We start from the raw sequence: 23365 nt of genomic DNA on the forward strand, positions 1-23365 counted from the left end.
GGGTCCTAAATGAATTGACCTGCGATGGTACGTGGCGGAGGTTCAATATCCCATCACCAGAGAAGACTGTGTTATTTGAACCGGTGGTATGAGCCTAACACCTCTAGAAGCTTGGATATATGGTTACGGTCCGTGTCTGCAACCTGAGACACTGAGTACCGGTGAGATGAGTCTAACTTAGGAATGGGCCTCTGGTGAAGATGTTGTTAGGACAAGAAGCTCACGCCAATCATTTGGTCCCAAGAGTTTGAGTATAAACCATAATCTCGTTTTTAGAATTTTCTCATTAGGTTAGTTAGTGTTTTCGTATCTTGAAGTCTAATTAGGTGGTTGAAAGAGACGACTGCATATCAGATTGTGGAGTACTTTACTGCATATCAGATTGTGGAGTACTTTTGTTCTTAGTGGCGTTGAATGTACAAGGAGAGTTTAATTTGGTGACGTTGGGTCCAAGTTCGTGACTCCGAGTGATATTATAGATCAACTCTTTATTTTTGTGGTTGATCTCTTTTAAGGTTGAATCTATTAGGGGTTAGTGGAAGATGAATTTAGGTAGAGTTGATTGATTTTAAGAATCAAGAAATTTGTTAAATTTATAAAAAAATTAATGAGTTTTACATATTTAAGAAGTCTATGAAACTATTTTACTACAATGATTTTGAGGATTTGAATATATATATATATATGCAACATTTTGAAAGACTTGTTTTATGAGTTAAAATGTCAAGAATCCAAGTTCCAATAATACTAGATTTTGATAGAATTAAGAATTTTTAAAATCCAAACATTTTGAATAACAATGGATTATATATGTCATTAAAGAATCATCAAACCAATAATACTTGATTTTATAAGAATGTTAGAATCTATTAGCCAATAACTATAGACTTTTAAAATTCTAACAATCATTATAAACATAAGACCAATATTATTGGCGCTTCTTAATGCCATGTCTTAGTAATAATGACCCAAAAAATAAACCAAAATTACGGAAAAACAATAGAGACATGTGTTAATTAAGAAGTTTTCGAACACGTCCTTAAGAGGCATGTGGCATCATGCAATAGGTTTACCGAATGGGGTAGGGGAAAGTCGAGTTTACGGTCTCGAAATCATTCTCATGTCTCCCTATTCTCTCTCGACAGATGAAAAATCCTACGGCGTCGCTCACAGACGCCTCACCGGCCACTCCCACTTCGTCGAAGACGTCGTCCTCTCCTCTGATGGCTAATTCGCGCTTTCCGGAAGCTGGGACGACGAGCTTTGCCTCTGGGATCTCGCCGCCGGCGTCTCGACTCGCCGATTCGTCGGACACACCAAAGACGTCCTCTCCGTGGCCTTCTCGCTCGACAACCGTCAGATCATCTCGGCCTCCCGTGACCGCACGATCAAGCTCTGGAACACCTGGGGGTGTGTAAGTACACTATCTCCAAAGGAGGTGAGGGACACCGTGACTGGGTTAGCTGCGTTAGGTTCAGTCCCAACATGCTCCAGCCGACGATTGTGTCGGCGTCGTGGGATAAGACCGTGAAAGTTTGGAACTTGTCGAACTGTAAGCTGAGGTCGACTCTTTCTGGTCACACTGGGTATGCTAGTACTGTGGCTGTGTCGCCTGATGGTTCTTTGTGTGCTAGTGGAGGCAAAGACGGTGTTGTTTTGCTGTGGGATTTGGCTGAGGGGAAGAAGCTTTACTCTCTTGAGGCCAACTCTGTGATTCATGCTCTTTGCTTTAGCCCGAATAGGTACTGGCTTTGTGCTGCAACTGAGCAGGGGATTAAGATTTGGGATCTTGAGAGCAAGAGTGTTGTTGAGGACTTGAAGGTTGATCTTAAGGCTGAGGCTGAGAAGTCTGATGGAAGTGGTACTGCTGCCACCAAAAGAAAGGTACAAGTTTGATGCTTTTGTGTTTGATTACAAGTTTGATGCTTTTGTATGGATGGATATTTATGTAGTTTAGGAAACTGTTGCTAGAGGATAGTGTTTATACTTGTATATCAAATCTAGATCTTTACATCAAATATAGCAGTGTTTTTAGAAATGCAAATAAACGATGCATCCAACAGTTATAATTGTGGTTTTATATCCTTGTTTAAATATCCATCTTATTTTGTCTGCATTTATTTTCATATATTAGCTTTACAAACTTTATATTCACCAAAATTGAATATAAGTCCCACTAACACCCTTAGACCATCTCCAATGGTACTCTATAATTTTCTCTATATTTTACTCTAAAATAGAGTAACTCTATTATAGAGTTGTATTTGCTCCAATGGTTCACTTTATAATAGAGTTACTCTATAATAGAGTGAAATATAGAGTATTCTTGTTTTTTCACTCTATATTTGGAGTAAAAAAATAAAATTACTCTATATTTCAATTTATTATAAAGTAACTCTATTATAGAGTGAATCATTGGAGCAAATTTTACTCTATAATAGAGTTACTCTATTTTAATGTAAATTATAGAGAAAAAAATAGAGTCTCCTTGGAGATTCTGTTACACTCTTATACTCAATTTTGGTGAATATAAAGTTTGTAAAAAAAAACTGATGTTCTAGTTAGAACTAAAATAGTAGAATTACAATTTGGCCCACAAAGAAAAGGTGAAATTTCCAAATTAGCACCTTAAAAATAATCTTATCATGAAACGTCTTCTAAGAAGAAGCAAATCGATTTGTGGGAACAGAAACCCTAGCGAGCGGAAGCGATCAATCGTGAGATAAAGAGAACAGACAGGGAGATGGGGAAGAAGAAGAAGAGAGCGACGGAGAAGGTGTGGTGCTATTACTGCGACAGAGAGTTCGAGGACGAGAAGATACTAGTGCAGCACCAGAAAGCGAAACACTTCAAGTGCCATGCCTGCCACAAGAAGCTCTCTTCAGCTACCGGCATGGTCATTCATGTCCTTCAGGTTCATAAAGAGACCGTTACTAAGTATGTGCCTCATCATCTTTTTTATTTCTATTTAATTTACTAATCTTGTTTTGTTTGATGACTTGAATGTGAAAAAAAATTGAATCTTTATTGCAAATCATTGGAAAGGAACACTCTTTTGATTGTTTGATTATAAACCGTCTCGATTTGCTTCAATGTTAGAGATGATGCATAATGTTATAGTTCTCACATCTTCTGTAATTTCACACACTGCTCTAACTTTGATATGTTTTCCCATTAGGGTTCCTAATGCTAAAGACGGTCGAGATTCAACTGATATTGAAATATACGGAATGCAAGGAATCCCACCTCATCTCTTGGCTGCTCACTACGGAGAAGAAGGTAAATGGACTTGACAACTTGACATTACTTCATGTCATCTTCTTTAGTTAGTGTCCTGACGCTGTGTTTTCTGCCAGAGGAAGAGTCTCTAGCCAAAGTTGCCAAAGTTGAGATTCCTTCCGTCCCTCTTGGTGCTGCAGTTCCTAGACCTTACGGAACCGTATATCAACCTCAACAAGTGCCCGGTGCTGTGCGACCTTTGTATGTACACTCTATTCTCTGTTTTGCTGTGACTTGTAGGATCTTAGGATGTTGTCTCTGCTGGAACGATTTTTCCTCTTGTTCTATAGCTACTTTTCTTAGTTCTCTCTTAAGATTGTACAATATAGAACTATGGCTTAGAATGACTGTTCCACTATTGTTTTCTTATCTAAGATCTTTTTATCACTTTTGATCATGTTATATTATTTGCTGTCAACAGGTACTATCCCGGTGCTTCTGTGCGGCCTCCTGGTCCTGCATGGCCTATGCCTCCTCCCCCGCAACAATGGTATCCACATAATCCAGCGGTTTCTGTTCATCCACCTGCCCATTTAGGGTATCATCCTCCGCAACAACTCTTTCCCGTTCATGGTATGGGGATGACTGTGCCAACATCATCTGATGTAGCCAATGGAGTCACTCCTTCATCATCTCCCGCAATGCCGGTTTCTCAACCTCTGTTCCCTGTTGTGAATAGCATCACTCCTCCCCAAGCTTCAGTGAATGCATATCCGCCTAATAACTCTTTTCCAGGTTTAGTCTTTAGTTCTCAGAATCGATTGCTTAGATTTAGCTCAGCTTGTTTTGGTTTTGAAACTTAATCTCTCTCTCTCTCTCTTATGTTTTGTTGCAGTGGGTGGGACTAATCCTCATTCGTATGCTTCTGGTCCAGACACTAGTGGTCCTTCAATCGGTCCACCTCCTGTGATTGCAAACAGAGCTCCTACCTCTCAGCCTAATGAGGTCTATCTTGTATGGGATGATGAAGCAATGTCTATGGTTAGCTTCCTCCTGTACGTGTTGTATTGATGTCATTTAACGAATCAATTTGATCTGACTCGACTGTATTTGCAGGAGGAAAGAAGAATGTCCTTACCGAAATACAAGGTGCATGATGAAACTAGCCAGGTAAGTTCTGAAATTTCCCTTTTAAAGTTAAAGGAGCGTTTGCTTTGCACGTCTAACCCACTCGGTAGGCTTTATTTATGCCTTTTTCTTTAACTCCAGAGGCTATTGATTCTGTGCTAAGAGGTACCTTTACTATTTCAGTTTATTGTTTCTTCGCTTAGAATAAGAGAATTAAGGACATAGACGACAATAGTAAAGCATGTTTGATCATTGGTTTCTTTAGTAGCTTGCCATAGTACTTGCAAAAAGTAGTAAAGAAAAATGTGTTTGTATCTGCTTGCTCTTCATTGTGTATCCTCTTTCCTCTTGTATTGTATTAAAAATAATTGGTGATTGGGTCCACAAGATCATACTCAACAGGTTTGGTTTCAAACCAGGTCAGCTCCTTTTTTTATTTCATTAAAGTATGCAAAGTTTGGTACCTTTGCACAATCACTGTCTCGAGGAACAAGAAAAGAAAACTCTTTATAGCCTTTCGACGAACTTTTTTTATTTACTGAGAACCGGGCTTTGCTGTTTTCGAAATGGTTGCAGATGAACTCGATAAATGCAGCCATAGACAGACGAATCTCAGAGAGTAGGCTTGCTGGGCGGATGGCATTTTAAAAGTTTTGGCAGCAAACCTGTGAGTCGAAGAAACCATCCAAGAAGATGATGATGATGGGCTTTTGTTACAATTCTTCACTCGCATTTATTCAGGTTTTTCAGAAGCTGAACTTGTGATCTGAATTTAAGTTATTACATACAATCTATATATGATGTAGTCTTTAGACTGGTGAGTTAGTTACCATTTCATTACTTTAGAGATCTCAGGGATGTTTTTTCAAAGGTTTCTTTTTGTTTGTTTTGACTATCCTTTACTATCGTTTGCATCATGTTTATAGTATTTAGGCCAAAGTAAAAAAAAAGTGACATCCTTTACATCAACCATAGATGCAGCAGCTATTACTCTGTCTCAACTACAGTGAATTTTATTTGTGTATCCTACTCATTGGAACCAAGAAATTGCTAATGTGGGTCAAATGGATCGAATGCAAAGTGGATTTTTTTGAAACAAACGTGGTAATCTGTAATATTTAGTTACTTTCTCAGGCACAGTCACTCCGTCACTCGTCTACCCCAAAAAATATTTGGAGTAAATCCCTAAACAAAGAGATTGATTGGAAAGGGTTGTAAAAATCGTGGACATGCATTTTTTCTGTGAAACAATCGATTTAGCTTTTTTAAAATGAATTTAGAGCTAAAAATTTAAAATATATTAGGAAATCAATTTATCTTAAACATTTATTTACTAGTTTGGATATCTTTGAAAATAAATTACCAAAAAATAAAATTAAAGTCAGCCAAAATATCTACTGTATAAATTCAAAAGCAAAAAAAAAAACTAAAGTCACAGCATTAACCAATCACCCCAAAAACACATTTTATGTATGAATAACGTTGATTTGGTTGAGAAGAAAGATCTGTTTAAGGTTGCTGAGGAGTTCCAAAATATTCTAGGATATGAAAAAAGGTATGTAAGATAGTCAGTTTCAAAACAACAAACGGGGATCTCTTAAATTGCAACTAAAAAAAAAATTATTTCTGCTTGGTGTTCTAGGTACTTCATGATATTAGGACTCGAGGGGTCTGGAGTTAAAAATTTCAGCCAATGTTTTAATGGACCAAGCAGTTAAATTGATACTAAAAAAAAATTCTTTCTGCTTGGTGTTCTAGGTACTTCAAGAAACCATGGGAGGTAGATCCATTCACCATGAATGAAGAACATCTCTCTTGAGGTTGTTAGGGAGAGATTACTAGACCATGTTAATCAGTTTAATAATAATCTAACCTCTACTTTTATGATCTTTTTTTAACACTATCATTCAAATTTCAAAAGTCTACTAACAAACACTCACCATTAGGTGGTATAAATAAGCTTAAACGAGTAAAAAAGCATTAGTTCATATTAGAAAAGATTAAACTATAAGTAAACCAGATATAGGAGGTACCATATGGTATGAAGCACCGTCTAGTGGATTGGAGAGACCAGCGAGAAGTTGTCAAAGATTAAACATCAGAAATATAATCTTACTACAACCAGAGGATACAAAGCAATAAGATAAAGCAACATAGTTTTTTTTAATGCAACATTATTTCCTAAAAGCAACGAGTAGTCGTAACGCCAGAAATGGAAACGGCACGTAGTTTCTTGACTAAAAGCCTAAAAACTAACAGGCTCCAGGAAATGGAAGTGCTAACTGATCAAGAAGACTAACCACCGGTGTAGTAAGTACCGGGTCATAAGCAAAACCCTGCAGCACCTCTCCCTCTGAACCACCTGAGCCAACACCGCTACTGCTGCCACCGGAGTATGGACACGGTGGGACCCACAACCAACTCTTTCTCACCATATCAAACAGCAACTGAAGTGAAGCCCTTCTTAACACAATCATTACAAACTCTTGGTTTCCGACACACTCGAACCCTTTCCCGCCTTCTTCCACTGCAAACTGCGTGTATAGCGGCTGAGGCATCCTCTCGATCTCGACCCACGTGGCGTTATCTTGCTGCAAACTCCAAAGCCTAAGGCTTTTGGGAACGTTAAGCTTGCTTTTCTCAACGGCCGCCACGAGAACGAGCCTTCCTCTGCTCTCTAACAAGCTTGGAGACCGGAGAAACCTCCTCATCGGAGCTTGAATCTTAATCCAACGGTTCCCCGTGACCTCATAGCACAAAACGCTAAAAGGGCTATAGTTCATACAATAAAACTTGCCTCCCACGTAAACCATCTTACCTGATTCCAAGCTACAAAGCCGCGGCAGAGAAGAAGCCATCGCCCAAAGGGAGAAGAATCCTCCGGCGTCGACGTGGAAACTCTCCGAGGAGAGGTTTTTCACGGCGTAAGGAGATATGAGGTCGTCTCCGGCGACGGTAACATCAATGGAAGTTGGAGTTACTGAGAGACCTATCGAAGGGAACAGCCTTGGCCTTGACATTGGTGGCAACTGACTCACGGATCCAACAAGAGGGTTACATAGTAGAATGGTTTTGAGACCAGCTTCTTCAGAGACCCAACTCACCAACCCTCCAGATGAACCTGAAGGATAAAACCCTGAAGGGATGTAAGGAAAAGAGAGACGATACCATCTGATTTCATTAGGGTCAAATAAGAAGCCTTCAGCTTTATTGGAACCATCATCGTTTGCTCCTCCTCCACCTCCCCTCTTGTAGATGTAGCTTTTGAGGGTTTTGTGTTTGAAGAAGAGGAAACAGTTGTGTCGGGGAGGAAGTAGTTGTAGATATATCTCAAGGAAAGTGTTGGAGAAAAGTAGACCGTAGAATCTCTTGCAGACGCAACGTGACCGGAAAAACGCTGGAGGTGGAAGAAAAGCGATGATACGGTCAAGAAGCGAAGGAGGTAGCTTGCTCCAAATCCGTCCGTCCATCCACTGACCGGATGTTGAATCTGTGGTTGTGCTAGTGGTTGTGCTACTGTTGCTGCTACTAGTGAAGGTGTAAGAGAACGGTAAGTGTGCAGATGGGTTATTGATGAACATATTTGTTTCCATTTTGATGTTTAGGCTTTGGCATGTGAAAGATATGGTGAAAAGGGGATTTGAGATTTTCTTTGTCTGAAATGGATTTGGAGTTTTCTTCTTTGGTTGGGAAAAAAAGGAAGATTTAGCTTTTAGTGATTTTTTGAGGAAGTTTTTGTGAAAGTTATGCAAAACTCATCGTAGGTAAAAGAGGCAGAGATTGTATATAGCTTTTGAAGAAGTAACAAAGAGAAGACAAAGTAGTTCTCTAGTCACTCTCTACTTCTTGCATGGGTTTTTGATATTCAACAGAGTAAAGTGGCATATATTTATATATAAGAGAATAACTTATATATAGGCAGAGTAAATGAAATATGTTAAAAGCAAAAACCAAGGTAAACTGAATTTATACAAAGCACACAACTTTATATTGAAGAATAAAAAGAAAACGTGTTTCTTTATTGTTAAAAAGGTACAGTGTGACACACCAATAAGTATAGAAATAATAGGGAACTTTTAATTTGTATCTAAATTAATATTTATTTTTTAATGTATGATGAGCTATAAATTATTTCAAATAAGTTAGTATACGTTATTTATATTTACTAGTGTGCTAACTAAACCAGTCAAGAAGCCCATTTCCAAAAAAAAAAAAAAAAACCAGTCAAATGCTGAAGACAAGAAAAATGTTAACTCCAAAAGAACTAAAATTTCTCAAGGAGTTTGAATTTCTTTTATTAATAAATTGTAAAGTAGTATTCAATATATATATACCGGATGAATTTGGTATCATTCGAACAGTTTTAACTAGACCAAACTTCAACAAAAGCACAACTATCCAAAAAACCTTGTTACAACAACAGTTTGTTTATATCAATTGACTAACAAAATTTTGTTTGTATACGTGTGGGTAAACGTGAAAATGGTGGCAGAGGAAGTGATGGTTCTTAATGTTGAGAGCTACAGAGTTATCTTGTCATGCCCAGCATCGACATTATTAATTCAGAGACTACTCCAATACTTTTCACACTTGATCACATCTTCGTCTTCTTTTTCAACTCTATAGTTTTATCGCAATCTACATGCACGCTCCTCTTCTTCTTTTTCTTTTTGATAATAGCCAGACAAATTGTACTCATTGAAGATCAAATCAGAGAATACTTGAAGAATATTGTGCAAGTTATTCTAGATTTAATTTTATCAACTCAAACAACCCAATTATATCATTTCCTTTGTTCTAAATGTGTTTATTCAAAATTTCAAAAGTTTTTATTTAAAGTTTTTTTTTTGATAAAAGTTTTTATTTAAAGTTAGACAGTTAGTTCTCTAAATTCTTAGAAATGGAAACCAGTCAATTGCTACTAGTCTACTACAAGTTTGAAGAAGAAATATATGTATATGCCCCTCAATTTAACGACTTTTGTTGGAGAAAATCACATATATTATATTTGGATTAGAAACGAAAATTTTACACATATAATAGGATTTAATACAGTCCACTAATTAAAGTTTCATCAAGAAAAGATGGGAAACTTGTGCAACATGGAAGAATTACAAAAAAAAAAAACAAAGAAGAACGCTAGTTTTAAAAAGAAATATAAGAACGTTGTTTTTGAAAAACGAAAGTAGTTTCTTTTTTTTTTGGTCAAAAGAAAGTAGTTTCTAAACAGAAGATTATCAAGAAAAAAAAATAAGAAGTAAGACGTTCATAAACAGTGCCGTCCCAAACATTTTGGTGGCCTGAAGCATTTTTTTTAAATGTAACCCTAATAAATTTTTATTTATTAAAAACACATCTTCTAGTTCCCATTCAGTCTCTTTTGTGACATATAGTAAATCGTAAATATTTTTATCAACTTCAACTTTAAAAACAAATTCTGCAGAAGCAACCTAAACTAGAGTTGCTAACATATATTTTTTTGAAAAATAATTGCTAACATATTTGATAAACAATCCATGGGTTATAATAAAATCTCCCATTACTTTCATAGAGTTCAATATTTCAGCAACTCTTTTAAATTCTGCTTGTAGTGCCATTTTTAGAAGTTCGATCTCCGAACATAAATAATTTCATAAATACCACCCGCCAACAACCATTGTTATTCTAAAATTCAATTCAAAAGCACTTTATAATTATTAATCAACTTGTTAACAAGATTTAAGATTTTTCCATACTAAGTAAAGAAATAAAGAAGAGGATTAATTTTTTTAAAAAAAATATGAAGGAAGAAATAAAGAAGAAGATTTGTTAACAAGTATTCGTGGTTTTATATCAAGCTAAATAAAATGAAAAGTACTGTACATAAAATAGAAGATGTGGCCTAATTTTTTTTAAAAAAAATTGTGGCCTAAAGCTAATGCTTTAGCTGCCTTATAAGAAGCACGGGCCTGTTCATAAAAGTGAGAATTAGAAATAGGAAATGTGTTTAGCAAATAAAAATAAACAAATATGCGAATACTTTTTTATAATCAAGATACCTGTGATCGAGCAGTTTTTCATAACGTTTCTTTTTTTGTGGACAGAAAATAAGAATTTGCGCCCATAATGTTATAGCAGAAATAGGCTATATACCTAATTGACGCTGTTAATTGTAAACGAATAAACTGTGTCACCCGTACTGACCCGTATTCATGGGCGGATCTACAGTGTCCAAGGAGGAGGCAGCTGCCCCCCACAAACAACTACACTTTAGTTTATGTACATGGTAGTTATTAAAGATTCTTCAGCTCAGGTGGTAAAATACTTCATTTTGCCCCCACTGGTCTTCTGTTCGAATCTCCATCTGCCTCTTTAAGTGGTTTTTAATTATATGATCACTTTCCTTTTCTGATTTTATTTCTTTCTCGTTTACCTGTCATACCATTTTGTTCCTCACATAGTTACGTTATATTTCCTTTAATTATTTTGTTTCCTTAACAATTTATTCTACTATTTTTTATTTCATTTTTTTTTGTTTGTGAATTCATCTTATAGTCCTTTTCAAAACAATTATTCTAGCCATTGCAAATTTTTTTAAATATAGATATATATAATATATAAATAAAAAAATATTTATACAATAATATTAAATATAAATATATTAATTAATTAATTTATTCGCCCCCTCTCATAATATTTTCTAGATCCGCCACTGCCCGTATTCAATGTTGTTTTCATGTTGTTGTAAGAAACATGTCACTAATATATAGTTATCGATTTAAATCACGAATAGCAACTCGGCCTCGTTAAAAAAAAACATATTCAATGTTCAAAGATGTAAGAAAATGCAACACACAAAGGGTGAAGTAGAAAGAGGTTAAGGGTTAGAGAGACATGATGACTGAAAATAAAGAAATAGAAAGAGTGAAGTAGAGTCAGATCAAAAGTCCAATCAGGGTTTCTTATTTAAGGCATTGTTTACCGTGAAAATAATATGTACATGTGAGAAGAATATCTGAAAACTGACAAGTCGCAAAAGAGTAATAATATTCTCTATTTGCAGTAACTCAAGAGGCTTCGCTTTTGATTGTGTTTTGATGCTTAAAGGAAGTCTCTGAAACCAAACAGTGTCTTGTTTTTGTCAAATCATCTCGCTTCCCATTTCCCAACTAGGTTATAACTTTTAATCACGCCTACAAGTCGTACCCATAGTAAATTGTCCATTTTAATTAACCCGGTAGAATAGTAAATTAAAAGTGATCCTGAATAAAACTCTACTTCCTCCATTTTCTTTTATCTGACACTTTAAATTTGTGAATCCAAACTAAGAAAATATTTAATTTTACATATTTCTAAATAAAACATCATAAATATATAACTAATCATAATTTAATTAATAGAACAATATTTTTTGCATAATTTAGAAGGACATACAACATAAAAATCAATAAATTTTACATAATAAATTAAAAACTTTATCTAATTTGAAAAAAAAAAATCTCCAAAATATCATCTACTAAAAACAGTAGAAACATTTATTTTAAGATTTCAGTCCAACTACCATATTGTAATATTATGCAGTGTTTATTTACACGTGTTTTAACGGTTTATTCACACAAAAAAAAAACAGTTTGTCACAAATCTCCTGCCAAATAGAATTTTTAATACAGTAATTGCTGATTTTCTAGAGAAAATATTTTAATAATCATTCAATCGAATATTAAGACTTATTAGAAAGGTTATCGAGAAAGTGATTTATGTAGATTTTGTTGATTTCAAAAGTTGACAGATTTTTATAAAGTTGAAAAAGATTTCCTGGCCTTTAACAAATATTCATCCATATTTATAGAATCTATACAATTTTTATAGATTGTCATGGATTTTCATAGATTCATATTAATTTTTTTATTATTTGTTATGTAATGTATTATTCCATATAACTAGTATGTAAATGATGTGTTGGAAGGTCTATGTGAACAGTAAGATATGTCAATAAAATATATTTCCGTGGTCTTAGCTTTTTTGAAAGACATGTTACATTCGAAAAGTCTGGGCTTTGTCATTTTAGATGTGCTATAGTGTCATCGTTCAATTTGCTTTCTTATATAACTATGCTTTTCCTTTTTTTTTTTGGCACAAGAACTGATCAATGTGTATTCATCACAAAAATATTGCTAAATAGTATAACATGTCTTGTCTTGGTAGAAATTGATAAATAAGCGTAAGAATGTTTATTTATTACAAAATCATTACACCAATAACAAAAAAATTAAGAAAAGTTAAAATCATCACACCAACAATCTCATACTCATACTCTGTTTTTAGTGTTCCTCTGTTTTTTGTGGGTCTGGCTTTGGAGGAAAAGCGTTGTATGTTTGATGGTATTGACTTTGGTGTTAGGGCCAATTTTATCTATATAATGAAACAACCTTGACGGAAAAAAAAAAAAAAATCATCACACCAACAACAATTAAGACTTCAAGAATCATGAATGTTCTTATATGGGTAACTGTTAGGTCAAAATTTAAATGCTACTAAGTATGTAACTAATAATAATTATACAAATTTAAAATATTTAGAATTTGATTTTATACCAAGTCAGGTAATTTCTTTCTCATATGTTTTCTATAGTAAGATAAATAGATACATATGCTTGCATGTACGTGTATGTTCATTTATTGCGTGTTCACTCAAAATTCACTTCTCTCTAGCCCTAAAATCTATGGAAAAGAGGGGGTAGAAAATTGTAAATGTATGAAATTCTGGAACTCAAAGTAAATATTAACCTTCAAGAAATCGCCATTTATGGAAAATGTTAAAAACTTTTTTGAATTTCGTAATTTCGAGTTGTATTCACTTTTGAAGCAACCTTATTTTGTTTTTCACCTTTTGACACTTAAATTTAACTTTTCACCTAGATCAGTAAGCCCATTGAGTCATTGACCCGTATATTTACTATGAGAGTTAAGTTATGAATGAATTATTTCTTTTTAGAATATTAAATAATAACATCCCACCATTATATTATATTATTATCTGGGAGGGGTGTGATATGTGCCCCATCCTAATATTTTTAACTAATTATTAGTACTAAGTTTATTCAAATACATCTGTACTAAACTTTTGAGTTATAAGAAAATGGTTATGTGACTTATACAAAAAAACGTTCTTGGATCCGGTTTATAGATAATAAAAAAATAAATCGATTGAATAAACAAAGTTAAATATAATTTTTCTTCTAGAGCTATAATAAATGTAAGATACATTCACAAAATAACCTAATTCTGTGCAGTATTAAGATAAATGACTTGATCTTTCTATATTTATACTTACAATAGAGATTTTCTTCTATATGAAGATAAATTAATAAATTTAAATATATGATAAAAATATTTATTTATATTTAATAGTAAGATATATTGAATTATTAATATAAAACTAATCAATTAATCTTTAGTAAATTCAATGTAAAATTATATATTTAAAATTAATTAGTTCATTTATTAATAAAACTCTGATTATCAGATAACATAATTTATTTGGTCTTAACATATACAAAATTCAAACAAACATCTAAGTTTATAAATAATACTAGACAAGTAAAAACAAATTACATTTTCATGCTTTTAATGGTGAAACAAATATACAAATTTGAAGGAAATAATAAAAAGTAAAAGTTGTAGTAAGAAATAATTAATTATTTAAATTTGATGATAAATTTTATTTATATTATTTTATTTATTTATTTATCCGCTATTAAAACAATAAAGTTGTAGTACGTATATAAAAGCATAAGTGGGTGGGTGTAAAATTAGTACTTCGTCAACATAAAAACATCCTAAATTTAGTAAATAACTATCAAAATTATTTTGATATTTTTTATACAATCTATAGTGTATACGTTTATACTTTTAATATTCACGCACTACAAAATAAATAAAAAATTATATACATACTGTTTTAATAATATTTATTAAATTATAACCAAATTTACTATTTTATGGGCATTTTCAGATTCAGAATTTAATTATTTATATTAATATTTTTATGGTAGAAAAAATATTTAAGAAAGACTTTTTTTACATTTTGTAATCATATTCCATGAAGTTATTTAGCTCTATTTAACAAGTGATCCCTGAAAACCCTACACATATTTTCAATACTATTTGACCATGTTATATATTCGTATTATTTTCTTCAGTTACATTTTTCTGTTTTATGATAATTCATTCTATGGTGCTTCACTATTTTTTCTTCATGTACTATGCTATATATATCTTTCAACACACCTTTTAATTTATAAGATAATATTATTTTGCAAATTAACCCATGAACTTATGATTTGTATTAACTAAAAATAATTACATATATGTAGACAATTAATAAAATAACCTTATATGTACCTATTTTATGCTTTAATTTTATATATATTTGAAATTCAAATCGTCTCAAAAATAATTAGCATGAATATTATCACATACATTTAATCATCATGAAAATTGCCCACGTCTCTTATTGGCCATGACTAAATCCTCTACTCGTCCACGTTTCTTATTGGCCCTCCGACCACCGAAATCCATATTGCTTATCGACCACCGGAATAACGGCTTCAACGATCGTCTGCCAATTTCGTCTCACTACAGAGTTAAAGAAAAAAATTGTATCTCGACTCCATATCTGTTTATGAAAATGGTTGTCTTCTCGGTTTCTATTCGAGTTCTACAATCATTTTTTTCCTTAATATCTCTTTATTTATTATTTTTATTTCAATTCGGTTTCAGGCTTCTACAATCTTAACTCTGAATTGCTTCTGTTCATAAACTTTATCGGATTAAAAAAAATATTTTTATGAAACGGTTTATTCAAGGAATTGTAAATGGTTTTGGAACGGTGTTTAAAATACTTGAGCAAACCCTGATAATTGGGTGTTCGTATGAACGCAAGGTTTTGGAAACAAACCTGATAATTGGGTGTTCATATTGGCAAGTAACATCAGTTGATCATGAACAATCTGTAGCTATAGGATTTGTGGGCTGTTAACCGCTACATAGGTTGTATACAAAAAAAAAATTTTTTTTACCAAACTCAAATTTTCTAAACAATTATAGATACGTCGCATATGACGGATAAGACATACCTTCTCATCAATTGAGACCATGTCGATTCCCACAAGTTGTCCTCTGGATCTTGTTTGAGTTGCTATGTACATCGTTGGAAGTCTGTACATCGTTGGAAGGTGGGATATTTATATTGGATGCAATGCAGAGGGAGGAGTGGGCTAATCACGCAAAAAATTGGAGTTAAGAATAGATTAATGGAAGGTTAAGACCATCTCCAAAAGACAATCTATAACTTCAAATATGAAATTTTTTGCTCTTCAAAAAGGAACTTCAAACTTCAAATTTGAAGTTTCATATTTTTATTTGCATTTTGATCCATACAATTACAAATCACATTTATGATTCATAAATATTATTTTAATTCTTGTTTATTATTTTAATCCTTATAAAAATTATATCTCATAAATATTTTAAGTATTGTTTACAAAATTTAGGTTTATACATAAAATTAAATAAAGCTTTAAAATAAGATTTAAAATATTTAAAACTAGATTTAGATAACAAAAATATACAAAAAAACTTAACAAAAAAGCTTTTAAAAAATTACATGAAGACATAACTATTACACAAATTTAAATATTACAACAACACTAATAGTCATGCAAGTTTGAACCGGAACCTTCAAAAATTCTAAATATTGTCCAATTGTTTTCTTGTAACTGAAGATGGTTGTTGTTGTTGATGATGATGTATTTTCGTACAATTCTTTCTTGTTTATATGGATATATTCACGAGTATTAATATCATCAATAAAAGTTAGTCTTTTAGCAGTATTTTATGTTTATCTTTTACTTTCTTGTTCTTATCTAATGTATTTACAAGTATTAATATCACTCAATTTCAACAATTTGTATCTCTAATCTACAAATTAAAAATGAGGATAACCATTTTTACTTTAGAATGCACTAATAGATCATATATGCATTACAAAAATAACTTTATAGAATAATATGGTATTTTCATTGAAGTTTATTATTGATTAAGTTATTTTGTTTAAAATTTTATATTTTAATATAAAATTTTATTAATTAATATTGTTGTAATATGTTTATATATGTGCTAGTTATTTACAATTTTTTTTATGAATTCAAATTAGTTATGATAAATATAAGGACTGTATTATAAAATACAAATAGTTGTAAAGTTGAGTTTGAAGTTTTTCTTTTAAAGAACACCTTTAAACTTCAAATATAGAGTTTTGGAAACTTCAAAATAAAGTTTATTTTTGGAGATGCTCTAAGACGTTATGGGAGAGATCGGATCGTTGCTTTAGTCATGGAAAAATTTTGACAGCTGTCTTGCGAAAAAGAAGAAGAAACCTAAAAATACGATGGGCTTATCATAGTGTTTTAAAAGGCCTATCATAAGTTATAATAATAGCCCAAGTTATAATTAATAATAGCCCAGTCGGATAGAAGCAAGAGATAAACCGGAAAATAAAGAATCAATTTGAACGCGCGCTGGTTTGATGAAACGACATGTGTCTAAAAACGTCACATGTTTCCTGATGATGTGGCGGTATGTGGAGAGAGGCAAGCCTCATTTATTATTATAGATATATATAAGTGATAATTTATAAATTACTCTATTAATAGTTTGAAATTTGAAAATTACATTTTATTTTTATTTTTTTAAATTACACTTTTTAATTGAATTGACACTTTATCCAAATTAAATATTTCAATAATGAAAATAGATATCAAAATTAATAAGAGAAATTAGGTTCTATATACACAAAAAAACATAATATTTGCAAAATACCCTAGGACTAATTTTGACACTATTGATATCTTTATAAGAGAATTACCCCTGCCCCAACCATCTGAACCATTATCTATCTTGTGTCTTCTTATTATCTTCTGCCCAGAACAATCTTCTTACTTCTCTCTCTCTCTCTTGTATTTTCTTAAAATTACCAAAACAATTTTTTTTCCTATTAATCTACAAATGTTTTTTTCCTTATGTTTTCTATTTTCAACGATGCGAATCATCAACATGTACGTATATTTCAATTAATACAGAGTATGAATCTAATGAGTACTATCCTCACATGAGTTTTTAGATCTATCATCTCTATTATTTTACTCTTATCTGATCATGATATGAATGTCTTAAGAAATTTTGTTTAATATACATGTGATATCTTTTCGATTCATTCGCTGGTAAAAGTTCATGGTTGTATTGATGGTTTGTATAATCAAGAAATATAGAGATTTCCCGACATTGATGAAACATGACTCTAACATTTAAGTTATTTTTGCTTGTAGTCGATATTTATTAAGTTAACGGATAATTGTTTGATTACATGCTACAAATCAAATATTGTGAGCATATGCATGTTTGGTTAGTTGTTACTAAACTGGTGGATGCCGATTTTTTTTCACAAATATATTATCATTAGCTGATAAATGTCTACTAGCTGTTATAAAACATGTTAACGGCCTTTTAAAATGGTTTGTAATTTTAAAAAAAAATAGTTTGTCTTGGCTGATAAATAGTTTGTTAGATGCTATGAAATAAGTTAGTAGGTTAAAACAAGTCACATAACAGTTTACGTTGAAACTTTGTATTCATATTATATATAACATTTTATGATTAGTTGATACATGTTTGGTTAACTGTTCATGTATTCATTTTTTACATTGTTTGGTAAAATGGTTAAAGTAGCAATCGTTAACTAATATATATATTCTGTTAGAAGTTACAAATTATGTTAACGTGTTAACTTAATCATTATTTATTCAACTAATATTATCCAGGCGATTAACAATTATTGTAGCATATATAATCAAAATTTAGGGCAAGAAAGAGAAACATATAAAAATTTAGGGCAGGGATAAAACGGAAAAATGAGAAAAAATATCTACAGTGCACATGAGTTTTTTTTGCATTAGGATAGTTTCTTAATTTCTTGGTGAGTTTGGTATATTCAGCAAATTGTCTCAACTAATAATAATATTATTATTTATGTTTAAGATAAATTTATTGTGTTGAGATAAATATATTATTTACCTTTTAAAATTGTAAAACAAGGATATTCTAAACCAATTTTTATTTGTTTCCACTCTCCAAAAACTCCAACTATATATATCATGATGATGAATGTGAAGGTTTGTAAAGAGAAGCAAACGTGTAAGAAAACATACCCTGAGACGATACTTGTATAACACGTAACTAGCTACACAAATGCCTGCAACTGCAGGTAGAATAACAAATGTGAAGAACCACCCGATTCTTGATCCGCTTCTCTCTGCAGAAACAAAAACATATAAATGAGAATATGATAAAGTTCTTGTCTTAACTATTTTCTGGACATTTACAGATACAAGTGTCTTGGTCTTTCATATAGAGACGATTGCAGAGCATTTGCACTTAAAACTACCCCATTTGTTCTTACACTTGCATCCATCACATTGACAAGCTGATTTCTCCTTGCATTCATCAATGTCTAGTATACAGAAATGAACCAGTTTAAGATAAACTAGATTGGAGAATTTGAAATTTTTAGTGAAGAAAAGGTTTCACCTTCACATTTAAGACCATCCCCTTTGAAACCTGGAGGGCAACGACATCCGGATGTCTCTGAGTTCTGAATTCAAAAATTTGGAGAAAATCATTAGAAACAATATGAAATTTGGATGAAAATTTCAAACCTTATGGCATTAATACTGAATAAAAAAACAGAGAAAACAAGTTGAGTCACTGACCAAGCAAGCTAAGAAAGTTTCACCTTTTCTTGTTTCAGACCAGCAGCCTCCTTGATTGATCGAACATCTCGCAGGTCCATAAGGGCTGTTAATAACATTCAAGTCAAGCAAAGATAACTTCATTTTTCAAACCAGAACACAAAATGTTTCTAGTGAAGTTTTCCAAAAAATAAAGAAATTTAAGAACATACGTTCACATGAAGTATAGCCATCTCCCGCACACCATTCACCACAGGGAATTTACAAACTATTCCCCTAAATGTGTCCTGATAGAATCCAATATAGGTGAAAAACATATATCAGCATTATGAGATAATTTTATTAAATATTCCGGTTACACTAACGTTTTGTTGTTATTAATCAAGTACCTTGCAAGCTGTTACATTAGATTTCTTGTCTTGCCAACATCCTCCATTTGCTTCAAGACATTCATTTGTTTCAATATCTGTTTCAAAAGTGTGAGAATGTTTCTTGAGTATATTAGTACCACAAGAAGGTCATGTTACTTGAGGAATTGGTTTAACCTCCACTTAGACAGATCCCAGGTTCGGTTCTCTCCTTGAAGCCTGAACATATAGCCTTTAATACCGCATTTCTCTCGAGTTTACCTGAGCAATGAATCAGATTAACAGCTTAAGAATCCTTAACATTCCAGTAACACATTCAAAGCAAAAACGTTACAGTGAGAAGGAATGAGTCAAACCGCGGTACTGAGCATTGTTGATGATCAATGTTGGCAAGATTGTGACTTACCCACGGTCTCCTTGTCCTAACCGAAGAGCTTGCTCGGCTTTCAAAACCTCATTTTCCACATCAGCTGCAGGATCACCCTGCCCATACATTTCTTGATCTTTTCAAGTGTCAAACCTGGGAATATGAAAATTCTTAAGTCCCGGAATGTAAAGAAAATGGATATGATAAACGAGTGTGATGTCTCTTACCGAGAGATTCCACAACAATCTCTGCACATTCTTTGCTATACTTGTTCTCCTTCATTGAACACCTGATGTGAAAGTCAGTCACATAGTCCCACGGTGGGATTCCCACCAAACCCAAGACCTACTATTCTCTTTCGCTACTCTATGAACACACAACTGTCTCAAGTTCTCAAAAACAATGTCTTTCCCGTCGTACCCATCTCCAAAGTCTTGTTCAGGATACCTCCCTCGGTTTATACACTGGGACTTACACTGATTGCCGAAACATACTCTTTAGGACAGAACCATGTAATGTAATGAGGTGTGAACAAAGAGTATCCTCCTTTCTCGAGAATCTGCGCGTGCCCTTTAAAGTTCTTGACGAAATTCATCTGCTCATCGATCGCATCGCACACCCACTCATCATTGGTGTTAGTCCATAGCTCATACTCGACTCTCTCATCCGGATGAGGCAGTGACTCGCTCCAGTCTATCTTCAGGACTACTTCCTCTCCTTTCTTAAGAGCTTGCTTGAGGGTATTGGCGAAAGAAAGATCGATCAAAGCAGATGGAATGTTGAGTTTCTCTATTAAGTCATCAGCTTCTTTGGATTCTTCAGGTGAATCCATTGTATGGCTCGTCCACGTTATCTGCTATTAGAACCGCTGCTGCACCCGATTTTTATTAAATTTTATATCAATTGTTAGAATTTAAAAATGATATGAAAATAAAATGAAAACTTTAAAAATAATATAAAATATTATAAAAATAATTTATTTAGATAGGTATTTAAAAAGTAATATGATTTTTTATGAAATTTTTATTAAATTTACAGTTTTTAATATTTTTTTACTTGAATTTGAAAAAACTGAATTTTAATATCAAATATGGTCACCGATTTTACCGAGTTTCACCAATTTTTAACCGAATTTTCCAGTTTTTAGTACAATTCGGAACCGGTTAAAAAGTTTAATAACGGTCCGACCGGCCGGTCGGGTTCTTTGAACACTGCTTTTTGGGAAAAATCATAAATCCCCTATATATTAATTGAGAAACATTTGAAAAGATGTAACCTCAATTTTGTATAAATTAAAAGAGGCCCCAATGCATAGGTGGCACTCAATTAGGTAGTCAATTACATTCAATTGAAAAATAAGTAGGTCCACATTCGATTTTTATATGTTTTTAGATACATAAGTTGGTCAAACTATATGATATAATGATATGATATGATATTTTCTTTCCTTAAATAAAACCTACGGAATTACCTTAAATGACTAATATATATATCACAATTAATGATTTTAATAATAAAGATTTGATAACAATTTATATCTCCTCCATCATTTTTTGTTTAATTTTATATTATTAAAATAAATTAAACAATCAAATTAGCTATAAAAATAAAATTTAGATTTTTTCGTATATGTTATATTTTGAATTTTTAAAAACGACAATAAATGACTAAAACTATTAAAATTATTATGTTAAAGATTAATGATCAATGGTTTAACATTTTTATTATAAGAAGATATACATGATTTTAAAACCATATGAGTAAAAAATATCATTTAATAATAAAATAAATAAATATATATATATAGATTTTTTTTTTGTCATCTATATATATATATATAGATTAAACACTATATACCATAAGATTACATAAATATTTTAATATCAAAACTTTCAATAAATTTTCAAGAACATTTATAAATTATAAACTTATTAAAGATTTCAGATTGAAAATTTTGTTATCGATGATTTAAATATTTTGTTATAAAACGATATGAATGATCATAGAACCGTATGATTATAAATTCTTATTTAATAAATAAATATACAAAATATACTATTCTTAAAAAAAATAGGTTGCTCCATCTTAACTTATATTACACTTTTTATTAAACTAACTATCGAATTGATAAATAATGTACCAAAAAATGTTTTGCACTTTCCTTAAATAAAAACTACGAAATTACCTAATATGATTAACGTATATGTGAAAATTAATTATTATGAATAATAAATATTTGATAACAATTTTTGTATCTTAGTTATTTTTTTAATTTTATATTATTAAAATATATTTAAAAATCACATTAAATATATAATAAAAACATTTATATTTTTTCTTATATGTTATATTTTGAATTTTTCAAAACGTCTATAAATTATTAGAAATTTGAAGATTCCCACACTGAAAATTTTGTGATCAATAGATTATTTTTTTGTCATAATAAGTTACAAATGATCATAAAATTGTATTAATATGAACTTTTATTTAATATTATAATAAGATATACATGATTTTAAAACCATATGAGTAAAAAATATAATTTAATAATAAAACATATCTATATATATATATATATATATATATATATATATATATATATATATATTATACTATATACCATAAGATTGCATAAATATTTTAATATTAAAACTTTCAATAAATTTTCAAAAACATTTATAAATTATAAACTTATTAAAGATTTCACATTGAAAATTTTGTTATCGATGATTTAAATATTCAGTTATAAAATGATATGAATGATCATAGAACTGTATGATTATAAATTCTCATTTAATAAATGACTATATAAAATATACTATTCTTAGAAAAATAGGTTGGTCCATCTTAACTTACATTATATTTTTTATTAAACTAACTATCGAATTGATAAATAATCTACCAAATATTTTTTTGCACTTTCCTTAATTAGAAGCTACGAAATTACCTAATATGATTAACGTATATATGAAAATTAATTATTATGAATAATAAATATTTGATAACAATTTTTGTATCTTAGTTCTTTTTTTTTTAATTTTATATTATTGAAAGATATTAAAAAATCACATTAAATATATAATAAAAACATTTATATTTTTTCTTATATGTTATATTTTGAATTTTTCAAAACGTCTATATATTATTAAAAATTTGAATATTTCCACTCTGAAAATTTTGTGATCAATAGATTATTTTTTTTGTTATAATAAGTTACAAATGATCATAAAATATAACGCATATGAATTTTTATTTAATAAATATTCAAACTAAATAATATATATATATATACTAATGATTTAAAGCAACAAGATTGGCTGATCAATTTAGTCGTTCAGTTGAAATCTTTCAAAAGTATGTGAAAGAGTAAAGTCAAAGTAAATATGGATTTAGAATAGTAGTTATATTTTACTAACCGAAATACCGAAAAAAACCGAACCGAACCGAAACCAACCCGATATCCGGATTGAACACCCCTAATCCAAATGAAGCCAAACT

The 23365-nt window shown here is 31.3% G+C and overlaps 2 protein-coding genes and 2 pseudogenes across 3 annotated transcripts; 2 read left to right on the top strand and 2 right to left on the bottom strand.

The window, feature by feature from the left end:
• The first annotated feature begins 868 nt into the window (after positions 1-868).
• LOC106393113 lies at positions 869-2482 on the top strand (annotated as a pseudogene).
• Positions 2483-2641: 159 nt separating this feature from the next.
• LOC106396763 (protein SUPPRESSOR OF FRI 4-like) lies at positions 2642-5316 on the top strand. Of its 2 annotated transcripts, XM_048738608.1 has the most exons (7): positions 2650-2937; positions 3179-3279; positions 3357-3480; positions 3701-4014; positions 4115-4260; positions 4336-4389; positions 4924-5316. In XM_048738608.1, exons 1-7 carry the CDS (start codon positions 2744-2746, stop codon positions 4993-4995), a joined length of 1005 nt encoding a protein of 334 aa, XP_048594565.1. In that variant the 5' UTR covers positions 2650-2743; the 3' UTR covers positions 4996-5316. The 2 variants fall into 2 exon arrangements, with proteins under 2 accessions (XP_048594564.1, XP_048594565.1); XM_048738607.1 differs by having other exon boundaries at positions 2642-2937; positions 4336-5316.
• Positions 5317-6428: 1112 nt separating this feature from the next.
• LOC106395700 (protein UNUSUAL FLORAL ORGANS) lies at positions 6429-9208 on the bottom strand. Its single transcript, XM_048738606.1, has one exon. The coding sequence runs from the start codon at positions 7938-7940 to the stop codon at positions 6600-6602; it is 1341 nt and encodes a 446-aa protein (XP_048594563.1). The 5' UTR covers positions 7941-9208; the 3' UTR covers positions 6429-6599.
• Positions 9209-18450: 9242 nt separating this feature from the next.
• Positions 18451-20751, bottom strand: LOC106413024 (annotated as a pseudogene).
• Between the last annotated feature and the right edge of the window lie 2614 nt (positions 20752-23365).

Source organism: Brassica napus, chromosome A8 (genome assembly GCF_020379485.1).
Source record: "Brassica napus cultivar Da-Ae chromosome A8, Da-Ae, whole genome shotgun sequence".
Taxonomy (NCBI): Eukaryota; Viridiplantae; Streptophyta; class Magnoliopsida; order Brassicales; family Brassicaceae; genus Brassica; species Brassica napus.

Coding starts and splice junctions, on each gene's coding strand:
- LOC106396763 (XM_048738607.1), top strand. CDS start 2,744: ATGGGGAAGAAGAAGAAGAGAGCGACGGAGAAGGTGTGGTGCTATTAC. Junction 3,481..3,700: donor CCCGGTGCTGTGCGACCTTT/GTATGTACACTC, acceptor TGCTGTCAACAG/GTACTATCCCGGTGCTTCTG. Junction 4,261..4,335: donor ATGATGAAGCAATGTCTATG/GTTAGCTTCCTC, acceptor CTGTATTTGCAG/GAGGAAAGAAGAATGTCCTT.
- LOC106395700 (XM_048738606.1), bottom strand. CDS start 7,940: ATGGAAACAAATATGTTCATCAATAACCCATCTGCACACTTACCGTTC.